The sequence below is a fragment of the Eptesicus fuscus genome, chromosome 2 (assembly GCF_027574615.1).
Source record: "Eptesicus fuscus isolate TK198812 chromosome 2, DD_ASM_mEF_20220401, whole genome shotgun sequence".
Lineage (NCBI taxonomy): Eukaryota > Metazoa > Chordata > Mammalia > Chiroptera > Vespertilionidae > Eptesicus > Eptesicus fuscus.
In genome coordinates this window covers 38,134,497-38,154,870 of record NC_072474.1, presented here as the reverse complement: position 1 = coordinate 38,154,870, position 20,374 = coordinate 38,134,497, and the positions used below count along the sequence as shown (strand labels likewise).

Below are 20,374 nucleotides of genomic sequence, written 5' to 3'. Positions count from 1 at the left end.
GGGTGACCCCATGGGGCTGAAGGTGAAGAACACAGGGTGGGAACCTCAAACGATGACACCCAGCACTACACACAACCCTATTGAGAAAGTGGGAACATCTGTGGTCCTTGGGCTGGGCGGAGCCAGGCCAGGCTGGACAGGGCAGAAACGGGGCAGGATGGCTCCTTGGAAGGCGGCTGTGGCTGCAACAGCTTGGCTTCATGGTCCCACCCACTGGCATAACAAGTATGAAAAATAGAAGTATGTTTTAAATACTTAAACATTAATTTTTAAAAGTGGATTTTTTTTTCCCATTTAAGGGCTTTTTACACATTTTCAGGCTCTGGAGAAACAGCACTAAACAAAATAGACACCTCCTCCCTCTCCCGCCCCCAAATTCACTGTGACCTAAAGAAGTGTGTATTTGCAGGGAGGCCAGCAGACAGCAAACAAGACCCAGAAACCTTCTATTTGATAGTGATGGGGACTGTGAGGAAAACAGCAGGAAGGGCAGGCAGGTAGAAGTTAATCAGTGGTCAGGAGGCTGGATGCACACAGATCACCAGAAGCCAGTGTGAGGGACGCAGGGCCCACTGAGTCTGAGGGCTCTTCAGGTCATCCAGGTCACGCCAGGAGGTGGGCTGTGGTGCCCTGTGAGAAAGGACAGGAGGGCCAAGCGTAAAAGCGGCACTTACTGCATTGATCCAAAGGAGGCAGCTCATGTCCTGATTTCCTGATGTGGGACGGCAGAGAGAGCAGTGAAGGGTGAGTCCTAGGTTTGAGTCTAAAGAGTGGACTGATAGGGCTGTCACCGCCTGAAGGGAGATTGTTGAGGGAGCGTCAGAAATTCGGCCGTGTTGCCTTTTAGGCGCCCACACAGTTACAGTAAGCCGACAGTTTAAGGTCTGGGGCACCTGAAACTTTGGTGGTCTGAAGCCTGCAGGTGTCAGTGTGTGGGACAACACAGGTCTTGTCACTGGACTGCTCAATACTTGAATGGATTTATGCGACACCCATAGTGGGCAGAGCCACTCTCCAGACATTGGGGAGACAGGGAATTTGGGCCAAAAGCAAGTAAACAAATTAGATGAGATGCAAATAAGATAGGAGTAAGATAGAGGTGTCTTGGGATGGGCTCAGAGACAGGCTCTGTGAAGGGCCAACATGTGAACAGAACTCATGTGATAGGAAGAGCTGTCAAGCCAGAGGAGGGAGAAGGGTTCCAAGCTAGGGAAACAGAGGTGGAGCAGCTGGGTGGGATGAGCAGGGATTAAGGGCCAACCAGCGGCAGACCCAAAATTGGGCAGCTCACTGGCGAGTGACCTGGAGCCTTATGCTGTTTGGACTTCATTTTGCATCAGGGATCAGTCATAGGGTTTATGTCAGGGAACACTTAAGGAGGACCCCTCTGGTTGAAGGGGGCTGGGGGTGTCAGTGGACTGGAGGCCAGTTAAGAGGCTTTCAAAAGGTGGTGATGGCTAAGTAGGACAATGGGAGGCTCAGGGTGTCATGTCTTATGAAGGTAGAGGTGGTGACAGGAGTGTTGGATTAGATATAGGGAGGAAGAAATGGTTACTCCAGCTGTTGAGTGGAGTAACTGGTACCAGCTGAGATGGTGTGTTGTGCAGGAAACAAAGGATCTACCTTGAATGTGGAAAGTCTGATATTGACTAAATTGAGGTGGCCACACCACACAAATGTGATACACAAGCCTGGAGCCTGAGGGGTTGCTTTCAGTGGGCAGGTTGGCGGCTGCCTCCTCTTTCCTAACAGAGTGAGTCCCAACCTGTCTGGGGCCTCGCCCTCCCTGGCCTACCCCAGACGTAAATGGTCTGAAAGCAATCACTGGTTCAAGAATAGACACAGGTCCCCACTCTGGCCAATGAAATGGGCAATTTACTATTGGTTTGGCATAATTCCTAAATGCCACAGAATATCCTTTTCCTCCCTAGATATTAACATGACTCCTGCAGCATCCTGTTCTGAGGACGAAGCTGACCCTGAGGTGGCAGGACAGAGCGACGGAAAGGGCACAGGTCCCTGGGGACATCTTGAGCTTCCTCTTCAGTGACATGATTGTTGCTGATCCCCAGGTAGGCTCAGATTTCAGGTGCTGTGGAATCACCCACATTCCATGAAGTGTCGAGTTATGGACCTGCAGGAGACTGCCCTATAAGGTGCAGTTATAGACAAGAGGACTGCCTCCCTGCTGGCCCAAAGATGAAATGCAGAGGTGAACAGCAGAACGTGAGCCTCCACCCCCACAGAAAGGCCCAGAGCAGCCCAGGCACACACCTGTGAGCAAGTGCAGTCTTACCAAGCCCGCATCAGCCAAATCCCCATGTATGACTGTCATTTTAAGCCACTGAGTTTTGGTGTGGCTATGCTGAAATAGCAATGAACACATCACCCTATTTCTTCCGAATTTCCTAGGCCAGTGCTGTGCATGGAGAATACATACTCAATAAATATTTCATTAATTTGACAAATATTTATTGAGCATCTACTATGTCACAGTGTACAAAGGACAGGGGGCACAATGGTGATCCAGATGGGCCTAATTCCTGCCTTCACAGAGCACATTTTGTTATCATTGTGATGAGTTCTACAAAGGAAATACTTATGAACAGAGAATAATGGGTGAATGGTACTCTATGGTGTCAGCAAGGAAACAGAACATAGAATGAGAGCCAAGTAAAGATGCATGCATATGTGGGAACTCTGTAACAAGAGTGGCTTTACACATCAGTGGAGAAATAAGGAACTAATTAGTGATACAGGAAAAAGAAACTTTCCATATGATGGAAAGGTTAAGTTGGGTTCTTACCTCAGACCATACACACACACACAGATCAATGAATTCCAGATGGACTAAAGACATAAATATATATAAAAAAAGATTGAAGTGAGGAAAGATTTCATAAACAAGACCAAGATGCTTGAACCTAAAGGAGAAGATTGATACATTTACATAATTAAAAAACTGTAAAATAAGAAATACTCTAAATAAAGTTAAGACAACTGGTACAGACTGAGAACATATTTATAACACATAAATAGACAAAGAATAGCCAGAACAGATAAAAAATACCAAGTCAATAAGAAAAAGATAACCTAGTAGAAAAATGAAAAAGGATATGAACAGGCAATTCGTGAAAGAAAATTGGTCAATTAACATCTAATCGACTGTCCACTAAAGTAATAATATACTTAGAATTTTCATCTACCTTCAGCCTTTTACTAGTGTTGGTATCACCACTGTTTAAGCATAGACCAATTACTTTGTTTTGGGGGCTCACTTATAGTTTGAAAACCACACAACCACAACATCAACTCTGAATGACTTTATGAACACAACTCATGAGACATGGCCCTTTAACACAAGAAACAAAAGATCCTGACACAGGGATATTTACTTTTGTGGTAAATCTTGGGCTTAATGAACAGTTTCCTCATGAATACTTGATTTCAATGCTAGCTCTGAATACCTTCAAACATTAAGCCGACTGGAGAACCCTCATGCTACAGATCACTTACACGTGTGCTAAGAAGCCTTTATAATTAAAACACCAAGTTGGAAGAAACTTGTATTTCATTCTCATGTACACAGATGGGAATTCAGAAAAAGTTATTTTTAAAAAGATACACTCTTAAAGAATATTTTAATTTTTAAAAAAATCAAAAGAAAAATTGAACAGTGCCTAAATCTTTATTTTTCATAACCTACATTTTTTTCAAATTAGACAGTTTTACACTGAATGACACAAAAGGAAACTTAAATTACCAATAGTTACACATAAGCTTGATTCCAGTCTTAATGAAAATAAAACAAAAATAAAAATCCTCAAGAAAGCTCCTGTTTTGTGAACTGGCAGCTGTTGGCTCTCCTTCAGTCTTCGATTGTCTGCTGCTTTCTGTGTAACTCCTACCGACAGCTCACACCCTCCTCACCTGCTTACCTTGTGAGAAACATAACCTGCAGCGCTCCTGACTACAGCTAGTGACAGCTGGTGATGAGCCTACAGGGGAGGGCCTGATCAGAAACATCATGACACTAACTCTTTAAGAAGGAACTACAATACTTGAAATTCATGTCTGCAGAAATGGGGCCAGATTCCTGTATTTCCAAAATATCATCATCACACGATTGTACAAGTTAAAATGTCATTTGTGATCGTTGTATCTCTGATTCTATACCTCAAAATACTGCTGGGGAAAAACAGTTACATTTTTTAAAATGTACAAAGCCATATACTACTAGCCATTTGCATCACAGCTTCCTGTTGTGCCAACTCTTTCTTTTCTGTGTAGAAAATCTAAAGGATAGTATCAGGAAGGTTTTTAGGACATTATATAGTTATTTGGCATATCACTTTGCTTAATTAAAAAGGATGTTATAAAAATCCATCAGAGCAACGTTTCAATTCTGGACGCCACAGATTGGCTGTGGGAGCAGTCGCTGCAGCGCACGCCTCACCACGCCATGACTGGTCAGTGACCACCTTCATCCTACATGCAGCTGCTTAGCTCTCCACTCACCAGCAGGCACTGCCTCACAGAAAGGTTTTGTCATTATATCATTTGGGGATGACCATGGTTCCCTCCTCCAGCAAAGATCACAACACTAAGAATTCCTAACCTTGGAGCTTGCCTTTCCAACGCTCTTTATGGGACTCATTAGTTTGGGCAGAAGAGGTCAGTTATTTCTGATTTTTTCATCAGCTATCTGGCAACCACAAATAATTTCCATGTTCCTTTTACAGGCATTTGCACAGTATCAGCACTGTGGTGTACTTCCAGGTGTATAAGGATGCTGGCTGCTCTGAGGAGGGTGTTTTCCTCCGGCAAGGTAATCAGGCTGGGCTATCTGTGATTTTCAGTAGTAGATTATTTTTCACTTCCCTTGAAGATACTGCCAGTTTCTGCTTTCTACATTACACTTCAAAAACCCTTTCACACCAACTATGATTAACGCATATTTACATACTTTTAGGAAGAGCATGGACACATCCAAAGGCTTTCATGAGACTGTCCACTTCCCTCTGCAGTAGCAAAGCGGCAGAATCAGCTCAACACACCAGTTTAAAAGGGAAGAAAAACCTCAACAAATTAAAATAATATTCAAACCACAACATTTAGTTTATCTACATCCAGCTCAATAGCAACATTTATAATATATCAATAATTTTTATCAGATTTTTCTCTTTAGGGTACCTTTTTAATATGTTCTGATTATTTACAACTGTACAAGCAAAGCACACACTCCCAAGTGCACATATTTAATACAGTATCGACTATTTGCATTTACAGAATTTTTCAACAATCTGAAAAAAGATCAACTGTGTAAGATCTTCAAGGTATATTACAAACATGACGGCTAGTTCTCGTACTCCAGTACGTTTACTCAGTAAAACTAGCGCCAGTAGATCCCACATCACTGAGTAACTGCAATCCACTCACGCCAACCCAGGGGCCGGTCTCCAGGAACTCTACGCTGTCTTATACAAAAGTTAAGGCAAAGTCATTTTCAAGTTTAAATAAAATTCAAGTCTTTAAATATTGGATGGAAATAACTTTAAAAAAAAACAAAAACCCTCAGTCTTGTTAAATAACATTTTGTGGAATAAACTTGTATGGTTACATTTAGCAGGAAAGACTCTTAGTTTACCGCCTGCTGCTTAGAATACTTAAAGAAAAAATTTAGGCATTTTAAAAGAAAATAATTTATATTTAACTTTATTATAAACTGCTAGCTTTAGTGCATGCGGGTTCAGAGTGCAGCACTTCCAGAAGGGAATCAGTGAGACCCTCATCTTGGAGGTAAAGAGAGCGGGAATTCTTATCCTCCACCACCACAGGGCACCACAAACACATTCTCTCACGATTAAGTAATGTTCAGTCCGTGTGCCCATGCGGAGGTACAGGGAGACGCCCATGGAAGCTGGCTAACGTGTGGGAGACCTGGGAGCCCTGTGGGCTTCCAGCCCTCCCGCCAGCTCATGGGAACAAACCACCACCAGGGTACAATGTCCTGGTAACATGTCAGTGGGCAACCAAGTTTATGTTTTCATTTAAGTTCTATTCACAATGTGCTTTGAATTTATCTTACATATTAGCCACTGAGACTGGAGTGAGGAGCTGGTTACTTGCTTGCAGTGCATCGAAACTCAAGGTTTTAGGCTCTCAGGGGTTCTCTGCAGATTCATTCTGCCCAGTAGATAAAAAATGGACTGTACTTTTTACAAAAAGCTAGGATCACTTGTTAGGATTCTGAATGAGTCCACGGCCCAGGTCAGTGTGTGGTACCCTCTGACCCATCCCTCCTCTAGGCTACACCCACCGTCCTCAGCTTCGCCCGTTTGCCTGTTGGTCTGACATCCTTAGAGATATGTACTTGCTAACCAGTTATTTTAAAAAATAAAGTAGCACAGTTCCGCTTAATTTAGAAAAACTCACTATTTATAGCTTGCATTCATAGCCACATGGAGGCTTAATAAAAAATATCAATTTGTTAGGATAAATGCATTTTCTATCCTGAAAAAAATCAGACTTATGCATCACCTCCAATTAAGCACCAACCTAAAATAAGGTTTATATTAATTAAATCCTGAAAAATAGATTTTTTCAAGAGGGGGGAACATCTGACTGAGAAGAAAAATAACTTGCAGGCATCTCATGGGCCTTGTCTACACTGCAAGCTCCTAACCAGCGGCTCATTCTCGGTACCGAGTGGGACAGTGCTTAGTTGTGGCGACCTCAGCTCCTCACAGCCCTCCCTGACCTCGGCGCTCACTGAGGGGACCTGGGAGGGGAGCTCTGTTCTCTGTGTGAATGCTTCCCTGCAGGCGGGGGTGAGGGCCGGCGGCATGGTGGCCTTCTCTGGTCACTGGGTAGTCCTTGGTTGGACTTGGGGGCAGGGAGCTCTCGCTCCACCAGCTTCTTTTCTTCCTTCCCACAACCAACAGTGTTTGGCTTTTGTTCTTTTGGGGGTGGCAATGGGGAGGACGAAGGCTCTCTACTTGTCCTCTGGCAAATCTCGGCGTAGCTGGGTTTTCGCAGTTCCTGGGAAAAGACACAGCTCTGGGATTAATTACATGCAGAACATGACATCTCATCTCCAGGGGCAACAGGTGAAATACTGTTCTTCCAAGGTAAAAAACTTTTTTTTTTTTTTGCGCTGGTCGGTGTTACTCAGTGATTAGAGCATCAGCCTGTGGACTGATGGGCCACAGGCTCAATTCCCAGTCCGAGTCACATACCTGGGTTTCGGGTTTGATCTCTAGCCCCAGTTGGGGTGGCAACCAATCAGTATGTCTCTCTTATATCAATGTTTCTCTCTCCCCCACCCTCCCTCTGAAAGTCAATGAAAAAAACATCCTTAGGTGAGGATTAAAAAACAAAAAAACAAAAAATGTTTTCAACTGTAACCAATTCCCACATTCAAAAATATTTTTATTTTTAAAGATGCCATAAATTTTAAAAATGTAGTTTCCCCTGCAGCACAACTTTTCCACTAAGAAACTCTAGAAATATCTTGTAAAAATAGGCAAAACTAGGAAAGGCATTGATGTGTAAAGTGCTGACTGAACTCCTTCCAACTTGAAGGATTCTTGAGCCACATGAGGCCTCAAAGGAGGCCTAAGAAAACCAGGTGCCCCAAGAAGACATGAACAGCACAGCTTTCTCTGCCCTTGCTTCCTATAAATAGTCCAGCTTACAAATGAACGTCAGAATTGTCTTTAAAATTTTTTGCATTCATTTCTAACTATAGAAGACTGGTGGTGTGGGTTTAGGAAAGAAGAGTTAAAAACTTGGAAAAAAAGTTAGCAGGTTTTCACGTAAGTGGAAGCATTAAGGCTAAGTAACCAAAGAACAGTTAAAATTATTTGTTAAATAAATCATTTGTTAACTTGAAAATAATTTTAATCTAAAAAAAGTCTTTTCTTTAAAGAGTCAAAATAGTGGACAGTAAGGGTTTTAACTCCTTAATCTAAATGACAAAGCTCACTAAGACCAAACTGAGGAAACACAAAACAGAACAGAATATGCTGGATCCACCCGGAGGGAAGGGAAGGAAAGGAGGGGGTGGGCTGGGCGTGATGGGCAGGGCGAGGTGCCTCTGTGTTCTCAGTACCCGTGAGCAACAGCCACACTCAGACGGAGCATGTATCCTATGGGGAACAGGAGCTGGAGTTTTGAGACTACTCAAAAGGACAAGCCCCCTCAACTGACACTAGAGAGCCCAGGGCAGTGGTGACAAGATATAAGCAATTAGCACATATCCAAGGTATCCTGCACAGGAAGCACACCGCACACAGCAGGAAAAGCCCACCAAATTAGACTGCTGACAATGAGCTGATCTGAGAAGGAGCTGCTTTCCTCCGGCCCCGTGCCCCTGGCACCTACCGTGGTGGTGCCGTTCACCTGCACCGATTTACTGGCGGTGGTGGAAGTAAGTCTGTCTGCACTCGGGGCTTCCCTCGGCTTCTCCACCACCTTGGGGTCCCTGTGAAAAGAGCACCCAACACGTGAGTCACACATAACAGCAATCCCAGTGGGTAAGGAGGAGGCAGCAGGATTATACTTACTCGGGCAGGTGGGTGGGGGAAGGGGTTCGTTCATGGGCCACGGACAAGGTGCAGGGGACTGGCCCTGAGGGCTCTCTGCAGGTTGCTGTGGGAAGAGTGCTCGTGCCTGCATCTGCGCTGAGGCTCTGAAAACCATTGGAGTTAGAGTTTACAGTCAGGTAGAGAAGCATGGGTCACATCTCTCATCTACAACACACCAACGGGTACCGGCCCAACTGACTCAGACAGCTGCCCACCCTCATTCCTGTGGCACCAGGTAGGTACTGTCATGTGGGGTGGGCAGTCAGAAAAGGAAACAGAAACCAAATCTGTCCTCCTAGCTTGTTTTATCTGCCAGCTTGTTTTCCCAAATGAACAAATATCAAAAACACCTATTCATCTCCTACACCATCATTCATTCAGAACCACCTGAAATCTGGATGAAAGGAAGTCCTACAACTAGAGAAGTAAAGAAGCAAGCACATTGAGACTGGTAGGAGGGGAGGAAAGGAGGACCGTGCAGGTGACACCCAAGTGTGAGGTTTATGTAATCGGGAGGGCCTGTGGAGGCTGCCCATAAGGAGCAAGGGGTCCCAGCCCCAAACCAGACCTCCAGTCCAGGTTTCCAGAGCTGGGAAGAGAAGTCCCCCTAACTTTCGGCTGTAAAAATCAACTGGGATTGTGGCTGTGGGACATGGAGGCTGCTGGACACACAGGTCCAGCACATGAACTTACTCAGACTCTGAACTCCAGCATCAGTCAGCTTTGGGAATCCAGACACATATGGGGAGAACTGGATTATCTGGCATCGGGGCAGGAACTGGGGGCAGCTTTCTCCCAGACAAGGGTGTTCACAGGGGTCACTGTTTCTGTGCTGGGACCTCCCCTATCACAGAGCTGACTGGCAGCCATACCTGAGTCTCCATCAGCCTAGCTCACAATGTTCACTCCACCCTGGTGATTCCCTGAGACCCCGTCCCATTCAATTTGCAGCCCCACCCAAACTTGTTTGCAGCTGCTTTTCCATATGAATGGCCTGTCCTGGCTCAGGCTTCAGACTTTCATAAAATCCCTCAAACAAGCTGCAGCTGGTGTCAGCATACCTCGAAGTATCAATAGAAGGCCCAAGACCCAGCACTAGCATCAGCCTGACTTACTTCAAAGCTGGGCCTTGCCTTGGCACTTCTAAACCCAATACAATTAGCAGCCATCTGCAGATCTGTAGCTCCTGTGAGATAGCCCCAGAGCCAGTGCACCTGGTGGAAAGCTTCAGAACACACCAGATTACAACTCTACACACCCACAAGCAAAACACTCAAGGGGCAGACTTGCTTCATAGGGGTTCCTCCTGCACAGCAGCTCTCCCACTGTAGTTGCAGCTGGTCCTCACAGCCAATTGGCCTGGAGGTCAATTCCTCCCAGTGATGCCAAAAGCAATTAAGGCTCAACTTCAAGACTGTGCACACAGCCCACACAAAGGCGCACCTAGAGTGCTCAGCTCAGGTGACTGGGGAGGCTGAGCTACTGGGCCCTACAGGACACCCACTATATAAGGCCACTCCACCAATTCTAGGAGACATAGCAGCTCTACCTAATACACAGAAACAAATACAGGGAAGCAGCCAAAATGGAGATACAAAGAAACAGATCACAAATGAAAGAAATGGAAGAAAGCAAACTACTAGATTCAGAGTTCAAAACCACAGTTATAATGTTACTCAAAGATCTACTTAGAGCTTCAAAGGACTTAGTGAGACTTTCAAGGACCTTATGAGAACGTCAAAGACATGAAAAAGGACCAGTCAGAAATTAAGTACACACTAAAATAAAAAATAATTTACAGGGATTAAACAGTCAAGATTCCGAGAATCAAATCAACGATTTGAAATATGAGGAACCAAAAACATCCAATTAGAAAAGAAAAAAGAATCCAAAAATATGAAGATAGTCTCTGGGACAACTTCAAGCATAGCAACATTTGCATTATGGGGTTGCCAGAAGAAGAAGAGAGAGAGCAAAATACTGAAAACCTATTTGAAGAAATAATGACAGAAAACTTCCTCTAGTAGGCACCTGACCATTCTATATTGGTCCCTCTTACCCTTTAGGCCAAGAGGGACCCTCTTCTCACAATTCAATTGCTCACAGCTGTTGCATGAGCTCTCTGTTCATGTCGAGGTTGAAGTCTCGTGATGACTGGTGCCATGGATCTGTCTCTCACTCAGTGGGGCGAACTGAGCCCTCCCTGGAGAAGAAACCCGGGTTCCCCAAGATATGTGATCAGTGCTGGGGCCCCGCCAGCAGGAGAGGGGATCCCAAGGCAGGTGCTGGGCATGGAGGCCACGGGGGCATAGGCTACCAAGGAGACAAAACTGAACCTCACATCACCCTGCTTGGTCCCGGAAGATGGCTGGTTAGCCAGAGACGGGTAAGATTCCTCAGGGGAGGAACAACCTAAGACAGGCACAGTCGCAGAGGGGCCATCAGGAGAGAATTTGGGGGTCAACAGAGGTGGGGCACAGAACCTCACCCCCCCAACATTGCAGGGGCCTGAACCCTAGCCCCTTCTGAGGGAGGTCTCCTGCCCCCATGGCTGCTTCGTGCTTCCCATGCCCAGCTCAGATCAGGACCCAGGTGACCGACAGAGACTTGGCCGACAGCAGCTGCCCTCTCACTCCAACAAGAATTGTTTGAGTTGTCTTGTACCCATGGTGTGGGGAAGTGGGTTTATGATATCTAAATCTAGCCTACCACCAGGAATGCTCAGGACCTACTCAAGAAGGCAAATAATCCTTTCCACTGATATTTACAGGGTAAAATAAGATTGTTGTTAGAGTATTAAATTTGACAGTAAAATAGTAGTCAAGTTTTCAGGCAAATTTAAATTGGCTAGTTGAAACAAGTGAATATGCTAGAAAAATTAATTGTACTGGACAAAAAGGTGTTCCTAAAGTGTTAACTAAAAATTTTATTGGTAGTTCATCTCATGATAAAATTGCGCACCATGTAATGAACCTAAAACAGTAATATTATAGTGCAAAAAATTAAAATTTAAAAGCCATCAAGACTACATTATAAAATTTTCAAAAGCCTCCTAATATTTAAATCAAGAAAGGGGGGGATAGTAGAAGAATATCATGTAAGGAAAAATATCCTGTAAGTAAATTACATCTAGAAAATTAATACTTTAGAAAATTGTAAGGCTAAAAGCAAGACACCCATGAAAAACACACAAGGTGTCAAAACAAGACAGAGGAAAATCATTTGGGCAAAAATGAAATAGGATCCCAAGTCAAATTTATAGAAAATATTCCTTTATTAACTTTTGGTCGAGAATATGATTGTATATTTTCAGAAAACAAATCCGAGACCATGTGGATTTCAGCAACAGAGAGAAATCGACACGACTACTCCAGCCATGAAGACAGAAGAGAAGCAGTCCAGAGATGGAAGACGCCGACATCGCCTTGCCATACTAGCAGTTAGTAGCTGTGTGTCACTGCAGGTTGCCCAGGACCAAACCAGAGAGAGTCGGACCTGCATTACCACCATTTGTCCACCATCCAGAACTGAAATGTCATTGCTGACATGTACACATAAGAACTGTTTGACATTGAAGTTGGGTCTCAAAAGAACTGCTGGCCCAGAAAGAAACTCACTACAGACTGACTCATTTGCTTGTCAGCATAACCATTATTGCTTTTCTCATTTTCGGTTCTTATAAGTGTATTTCTATTAGCACATGATCTCACTCATCTAGGGGAAATAATGAACAACATAGACTGATGAACAAGAACAGACCCAGAAACAAGGAGGCATGGATCAGACTGTCGGGCCTCAGAGGGAGGGTAGGGGTAAAGGGGAGAGATCAACCAAAGGACTTGTGTGCATACATATGAGCCTAACCAGTGGTTAAGGACAACAGGGGGGTGGGGGCATGCGTGGGGAGGGGTGTGGGATGGGAATGGGGGGATGAGGACAAATATGTGATACCTTAATCAATAAAGAAATTAAAAAAAAAACAAAAAACAAACTTCCTCTACCTGGTGAAAGAAACAAATTTTTTTTTTGTACTTTTTTAAAATTTTATTTTATTGATTTTTTTACAGAGAAGAAAAGAGAGGGATAGAGAGTTAGAAACATCGATGAGAGAGAAACATTGATCAGCTGCCTCTTGCACACCCCCTACTGGGGATGTGCCCGCAACCAAGGTACATGCCCTTGACTGGAATCGAACCTGGGACCCTTGAGTCCGCAGGCTGACGCTCTATCCACTGAGCCAAACCGGTTTCGGTGAAAGAAATAATTTTATAAGCCCAGGAAGTGCATAGAGTCCCAAACAAGAGGAACCCAAAGAAACCCATACCAAGACAAATCATAATTAAAATGACAAGGGTTAAACACAAAGAGAGAATCTTAAAAGTAGCAAGAGAAATGCAGTTAGTTACCTACAAAGAAGCATCCATAGGACTGTCAGGTGATTTCTCAACAGAAACTATGCAGGCCAGAAGGGAGTGGCAAGAAATATTCAAAGTGATGAATAGCAAGGACATATAACCAAAATTATTCTACCCAGCAAAGCTATCATTTAGAATTGAAGGCCAGATAAAGAGCTTCACAGACAAGAAAAAGCTAAAGGAGTTCATCGCCACCAAACCAGTACTACATGAAATGTTGCAGAGTATTCTTTAAGAAGAAGAAGAAGATCAAAAATATGAATAAAATGGCAATAAATACTTATCTATCAACAACTGAATCGAAAAACCAAAATAAATGAACAAGAAACCCAATGAACAAAATAAACTTGTGAGAAAAATAGAATCAGAGGCATGGAAACATGGAACAGACTGATGAATTCTCAGAGGGAAGGGGGGAGGGAAGGCAGGAAGAGATTAACCAAAGATCTTATATGCATATATACATTACCTATGGACACAGACAATAGGGTGGTGAAGGCCTGGGACAGGGCAGGAACAGGTGGGGGGGGGGGCAATGGTGGGAAAGAAGAGGGACATCTATAATACTCTCAACAATAAAGATTTAAAAAATAAGGAAAAAAAATAAAAAATTTAAAAATAAAAATAAAATAACACAAAAACAATCCCAGGGAGTGATGTGTTAACTTTCTCAATTAACAGGGGAATAAACTGAACTCAGAACTTTTAAATTAATCATCCATGGTCATAAGGCAAAGCCTGATACCAGATCTCCAACCATTGACACCCACCCCACCCCTGTACACAGTGACAGCTCATACATGCTGTCTTCTTCATGATGTGCAATTAATAAAGGCAGGAGAGTAAATAAATATTTGGAAGGGCGATTAAGTGTAAAAAGACATTTCCTAAAATTGTACTTTTCAAAGTAGACAAAAGGTTCAGAAGTAAACTAAACAGAAAAGTGCTGAGGGAGATGAATAGAACAGCAACATCTATACCCCTTTGTCCCCAGCAGCAGGGGTGAGTAGACACGTGCAGCCTCCCTGAGAACCATCATCTTTTATTACTTTGTATTCAAGGTTGGTGGAAATGTGGGAAAGGGAAATACCTCCTCTTTTGGAAAATCTGTTACCAAGGATCTTTTGATCATGACACGCTGGAATGTAAGGAGTCAGAATGTGACCAGCACCTCAAATGTGAGGCCTTCCCCAAGCTCCTGCACAGTTGCTAAGTCCCCTCCCCACCAGCTCTGAATCTCAAGTGTCACAGAGATAGAAAAAACTATTGTAGGTGCTCCCAAAAGAAGCAGGGATGGAGGCTCTCACCTGGTCATGGAATCAGGCTCTGACTTTTTTAAAGTAGCAATTCTTTCTTCCAAAGAAATCTTACATAGAAACGTAAATATAAGAAGTAATAATTGCCCTAACCAGTTTGGCTCAGTGGATAGAGCATCGGCCTGCAGACTCAAGGGTCCAAGGTTTGATTCCGGTCAAGTGCATGTACCTTGGTTGCAGGCACATACCCAGTAGGGAGTGGGCAGGAGGCAGCTGATCGATGTTTCTCATCGGTGTTTCTAACTCTCTATCCCTCTCCCTTCCTCTCTGCAAAAAATCAATAAAATATATATATTTTTAAAAAGAAGTAATAATTGATAGGCCAGCTTGCTCTGTCCACCACTGGGGGGAATAAAGTCAGTCTGAAACTAGACCACAATCTTTATTTATTTTTTAATATATTTTATTGATTTTTTACAGAGAGGAAGGGAGAGGGGAGAGAGTTAGAAACATCGATCAGCTGCTTCCTACACACCCCACACTGGGGATGTGCCCGCAACCAAGGTACATGCCCTTGACGGGAATCAAACCTGGGACACTTGAGTCCATAGGCCGACGCTCTATCCACTGAGCCAAACCAGTTAGGGCTAGACCACAATCTTTAAAATGCACTTCGATCTATGAGGCACTTAGAACTCAGAAATTACTATTTAAAAGTTTAGAATAATGCATCTGGATAGTGTGGCACAGTGGACTGAGCACTGTCCCATGGACCAAGAGGTCCCGGGCTCGATTCCCGGTCAGGGCACATGCCCAGGTTGTGGGCTCGATCCCTAGTAGGGGGCATGCAGGAGGCAGCTGTTCATGTGCCTCTTTCATCAATGTTTCTATCTCTCTCTCTCTCTTCCTCTCTATCCAAAAATCAATAAAAACATACATTTTTTAAAAGTTTAGAATAATGCACAAGACATGCCAAGTTTAATATGTGATTGATATTATAACCTTGAAGGTTAAAAACAGGAGCAGTAATCACATACCAGCATAAAGAGGACTGAAAACTGGCTATAAATCCCATGTAAGCCTCAGCTTGGTGACTGACGGGCTTCAAGGTTGCATTTAGTCTAGATGCGGCCTCCAATCCGGGGCAGGGGAGGGGGGTTGGGGAGGGGGCAGGGTGTTCTGATGCCTGACATCTGGGAGTGATATGGAATGGGTTTCCATTGGAAAAGTACATAGGGGGATTACTCCTGGCAGCAGCACAAATCTCTCTGTACCTCATTAACTATAGCAGATCCCAGAAGGAGTGCTGGAAAAGAATTTCGTGTGACTTCAGTAGTGCAAGCTGATTCCTGGGATCGTAATCACATAGACTGAAAGCAGCCTGTGTGGAGCCTACAGAGCTCATCAAAAGCCACAAGTATTAAAGTTATTTCAGGCTTCTTGTTATTTGTGTAGTTTACTAAAAATTATATTACTTCTGGTATAATCCAGGTTTTTCTGTTTTATTCTTCTGACTGGTAAATAAAGGCAGGTCCTGAATAGCAATAATAAAAATGCAATCTGAGTTTGTGGGTGAGAGAAAGCATCTAAACTGCACACCATGGCACAAGTTTCTCCCTTGAACCTTGGCAGACTGGGAACTAAGAGGCAGGTTCCAGTCCTGGGTTCAGCTTTGACTCTACCATTCAAAATTTGTGTGGCCTCTGAAAACCCTTTACCCTCTCTGGACCTCCTCTGTCTGTGAAAAAAATTGTGTGTAAAGAGCTCAGCCCAGTGCCTGTTAGGAAATCAATGCTTAGTAAATGCTAGCAACAATTAAGCTTGTGACATGTATCTTACCCTTTCCTTTGATCCTAGCAGCAAGCTAGACAGCCTGTTTTCAAACAAGTCCTCAGTCTTCAAGTGGCCTGCTGCCCCAGGCAGTGGGGGAAAGTTAGACAGCCCCAATTCAAAGCTCGGGGATGGAGGTTTTGGTGGCGTTGGAGATTGGGTCTGACTCCTCTGAAAGAGAACAACACCACAAAGTCGCACAAGTGTAGACAGTACAGTGCTAAGAAACACACCAGAATAAGTAAGGCAATAATCTGTTCTCTAATCTTCTGATTTCCACATCTGTCTGAAAACACAAACATAATCTGACCACAACAACACTTTGTCACCTAATCAAAGGTCACTTAGTAGGTCAAGTCACTTAGAAGGCAATTTCCATCATCGAGAGCATAGCTATAAAGCTGAGCCCTCAAAGGCAACTGCTGTGCAGAGCTGCTTCTCTCTATGACCAAGACCCTTTGGTCCCTGGTACAGTGGGCCAACACAGACCGTGCAAGACACAGGTAAGCTGCAAAGTGATAGCTATGAACAAGGAAGACGCTGTGGAACAAGTGGGCCCCACTGTCAAAAATCAGAGTAGCCTGAGTCTAGACATTAACCTGTTCATCTCCAGACAAATTTTGTGTTATTATGAAATAGTGTGTAATTTAGGTCATAAAGGATAGTAAAAAAACAAAAGACCCCAAAACAAAAAGACCACTCTTCCAACTATCTACAACTTATGTATGAAAGATTTCCATTAGAGTAAAAAACGGTTTAACAAAAAATAAATAAATAAATAAATAAAATAAGGGGGGTTCAGTTATCCTACATAATAAAAGGGTAATATGCTAATTGACCGAACAGTGGAACGACTAGTTGCTATGATGCGCACTGGCCACCAGGGGGAAGAAACTCAACGCAGGAGCTGCCCCCTGGTGGTCAGTGCGCTCCCAAAGGGGGAGCACCACTCAGCCAGAAGCCAGGCTCACACCTGGCGAGCACAGTGGCGGTGACGGGAGCCTCTCCCATCTCCGCAGCAGCACTAAGGATGTCGGACTAACAGCTCCCAAACTGTAAGAGGATGCAGGCCGGGCTGAGGGACTCCCCGCCCACCCAAGTGCACGAATTTCCACCAGGCCTCTAGTCTGAAAATAAACTTATAGAAACACTGTATTTTTAAATCCCTAAGTAAAAATATGGTATTAAGAGATTATCACATTCCTGACTTCAAGGAAGTAAATTCAGCAGAATAATATCCAAGTGTAAATCATCAACCCAAGCTCTCAGGAAAAAGGCAGTGATATAATTTTATTGAAAAACTACAATCAACCTGTTTTAATAAGCTAGAAGTAATTTTGTAGGTGTTCAAGTCCTTGGCTGAAGGCAAAAAGGAACAGAAAGGAAATGAAGTTTCTACTTAGGTGGTATTTTTGTTGAATGTTAGCCACTTTGAGTGGATGCATTGCTCTCATGGGGCTCACTTAACTTCAAAGGGCTGATACTCCCCAGAAACTTATACTAACAGGAAGATCATTCCCTCCAGAATCAGAATCTGGAGAAAGTCTGTTAGAACTCAAGTGAGAGCAGGTTAAGGATGACATGGATATGAGGTGGCAGCAATCCCATGCCTCCACTGGGCAGCCTGCCAGCCACTCTCCTTCATTACAGTGCAGGCACTGAGTAGAGCCTCACTCTGCTCAGTCATGAGCCCTCGGAGTAGAACTTGCACTAATTAACAGGAGCCATGATGGTCTCTGTAATTCAATAAATCTAGAAGGCTATGCATAGACACCATGATCTAAAAGCAATTTTCAGGTTTTATTTTATAGATCTTCGTGTTTTCAGAAGATAAGCCTTTCTAAGGAGAAAGACTTCACAAAAATTTACTACATCTCGATTTTTCGGGACAAAAGAGGCAGGCAACAACTGCCCAGACACAAGAGGTACACAATGACAGGACCTACTGATGAGATTTGCTCTTGAAGGTAAGTGTCTAACATTTTTTAGCATCTGATGGGCTTTAGGCAAGGTATGAATGCTGCCCTAGTCCTATGGGTTTGGTCGGGCCAATGCTCACCTGTATGTTAAGTTTCTAGATTTCTGAAATCATCAGACTGTGCAACAACAGGTGCAATCTCTTTAATAAGTATAACTGTGTTACGTACCTGGGCTTCTAAGTGGTTCCCAAGTATGAACATGTGAATGAGGAACATGGAACACGTCTTCCTGCAAACTGTTCCTCATTCATGAAATGGCAACGAAAGAAAATTACACCTTTTTAGGTGATACAGTGAGTGAGCAATGGGAGTAACTCATGTAAGATAACTAGACTCTGAAGAGATTCAGATGCTAGTCTTGCTAGTGTAAACATTACAGCAGGGGTGGGGAACCTTTTTCTGCCAAGTGCCATTTGGATATTTATAACATCACTAGAGGCCTGGCGCACAAAATTCATGCACAGGTACGGTCCCTAGACCTGGCCTGTGATCAGGGACATCTTCCCTGGCTGCCGACAGTCAGCCCCCCCACCCTTGGTTCCCCGTTCACCATTGGGCAATCGAAACCTGCCAGCAGGGGTACGAACCAAGAGGTTGGCCATTCCCATCCGCTTGCCGGCCCTGTCCCCCGCCATGGGTTGCCCTGTGTGGGGCGACCAGCAGGGCAGGGGCCTTGGCCTGGTGCCACCAGCATCCACCGCAACCCATCCCCGTTTCATGATGGCGACAGAGCCTGCCGTGCAGGGGAAGGGACCAAGAGGTTGCCCGGCAGGTCCCAACCAGGCAATCAGGGCCTGCGGACAGCTCCTGTGTTGAGTGTCTGCCCCCCTGGTGGTCAGTGAACATTAAAGCAATCGGTTGTTTCCAACATTCGGTTGATTTGCATATTACCCTTTTATTATATAGAATTCGAAGGCCATACAACATGATAAACTTAAAAATTAGTCTGCTATATTTGGTCAAACATTTTATTAACTCACCCCTAATGCCTTGGCAGTGCCAGGCCAAATGACTTCGAGGGCCTTATATATTTCCCACCCCTGCATTACAGGAATCATTAATTCCAACTGAAATCAGCTGATATAAATTGCCTCGCCAAAGGGTTCACTAAAAAATAGACTAAATCAGCTATAACATAGAATTATGGAAATTATGACTAATTTGCACTTTCTAAGTTCCAAAGAAAACACATCTTCTGTAATGGGAAAGTACATACTTGATGACTCAGGGGACTGGACCAATAATTTTCCTATCTTTGCCAAGTGTGGAGTTTATTCTACACCTGCAAGCCCAGGAAACACTGTTCCTTCCCTCACGTCTTCCTGCAAACTGCCAGAATATTCTCCACGACGTGTGTGGAAACACACTATATTAGCACTCGACAAAGCTCAGTAGAGAACTACGCATAGGCTGAACTGTCATCACCCAAGAAGATAGGACCCCGTCTCACATGCCCATCACTCACATAAACCCACCACCATAAGTTACAGCAGGGGCAATAATGCTTTCTGCATAGTGTTTTGAAGGAAAAAGATGGGTGAAGTATTTTCTACGTGGGAAAAGTTTATTCTGTTTGCCAAATTGTACAAGTCCAGTTACTTTAAATTATAATATACTAGTGGCCTGGTGCATGAAATTCATGCAAGGGCGGGTGGTTCTCAGCCCGGCCTGCACCCTCTCCAATCTGGGACCCCTCGAAGGATGTCCTACTGCCGGTTTACAGGGATCGGGCCTAAACCGGCAGTTGGACATCCCTCTCGCAATCTAGGACTGCTGGCTCCTAACCGCTTGCCGGCCTGCTCGTCCCCAAATGCCGCCCCCCACCAGCCTGATCACCCCCAACTGCCACTCGTACCAGTGTGCTCTCCCCCAACTGCCCCCTGTGCCAGTGTGCTCACCCCCAACTGCCACCCCTGCTGGCCGACTTGCCCCTACCTTCCCTCCCCACTGGCCTGCTCACCCCCAACTGCCCCCCTGCTGGCCTGCTCACTCCAAACTCCCCCCCCCCCCCGCAGTCCTGATCACCTCCAACTGACCCCCACTGACGGACTGCTTGCCCACAACTGGCCCCCCTGCTGGTCTGCTTACCCCCAATGGCCCCGCCCCCCACCAGCCTGATGACCCACAACTGCCCTCCCCTCTTGGCCTCTAACCGCCTCTACCTCGGCCCCGCCACCATGGCTTTGTCCAGAAGAATGACCGGAAGGTCTCCTGGAAGGTCTCCCAGTCTAATTAGCATATTACCCTTTTATTAGTATAGACAGAGGCCTGGTGCACGGGTGGGGGCCCATTGGTTTGCCCTGAAG

At 44.6% G+C, this 20,374-nt stretch overlaps 1 protein-coding gene across 2 annotated transcripts in view; it reads right to left on the bottom strand.

Moving 5' to 3' along the window:
• Positions 1-3,669: 3,669 nt before the first annotated feature.
• LARP4B (La ribonucleoprotein 4B) overlaps positions 3,670-20,374 on the bottom strand; it is a 111,977-nt gene continuing 95,272 nt past the window's right edge. For both annotated transcript variants that reach the window (XM_054726554.1, XM_054726553.1), the window contains 4 exons: positions 16,099-16,260; positions 8,568-8,692; positions 8,386-8,485; positions 3,670-7,041 (listed from right to left, as the gene is read on the bottom strand). In XM_054726554.1, coding sequence (XP_054582529.1) covers positions 6,769-7,041; positions 8,386-8,485; positions 8,568-8,692; positions 16,099-16,260 — 660 coding nt within the window. In that variant the 3' untranslated portion in view covers positions 3,670-6,768. The remainder of the gene's footprint in view (positions 7,042-8,385; positions 8,486-8,567; positions 8,693-16,098; positions 16,261-20,374) is intronic.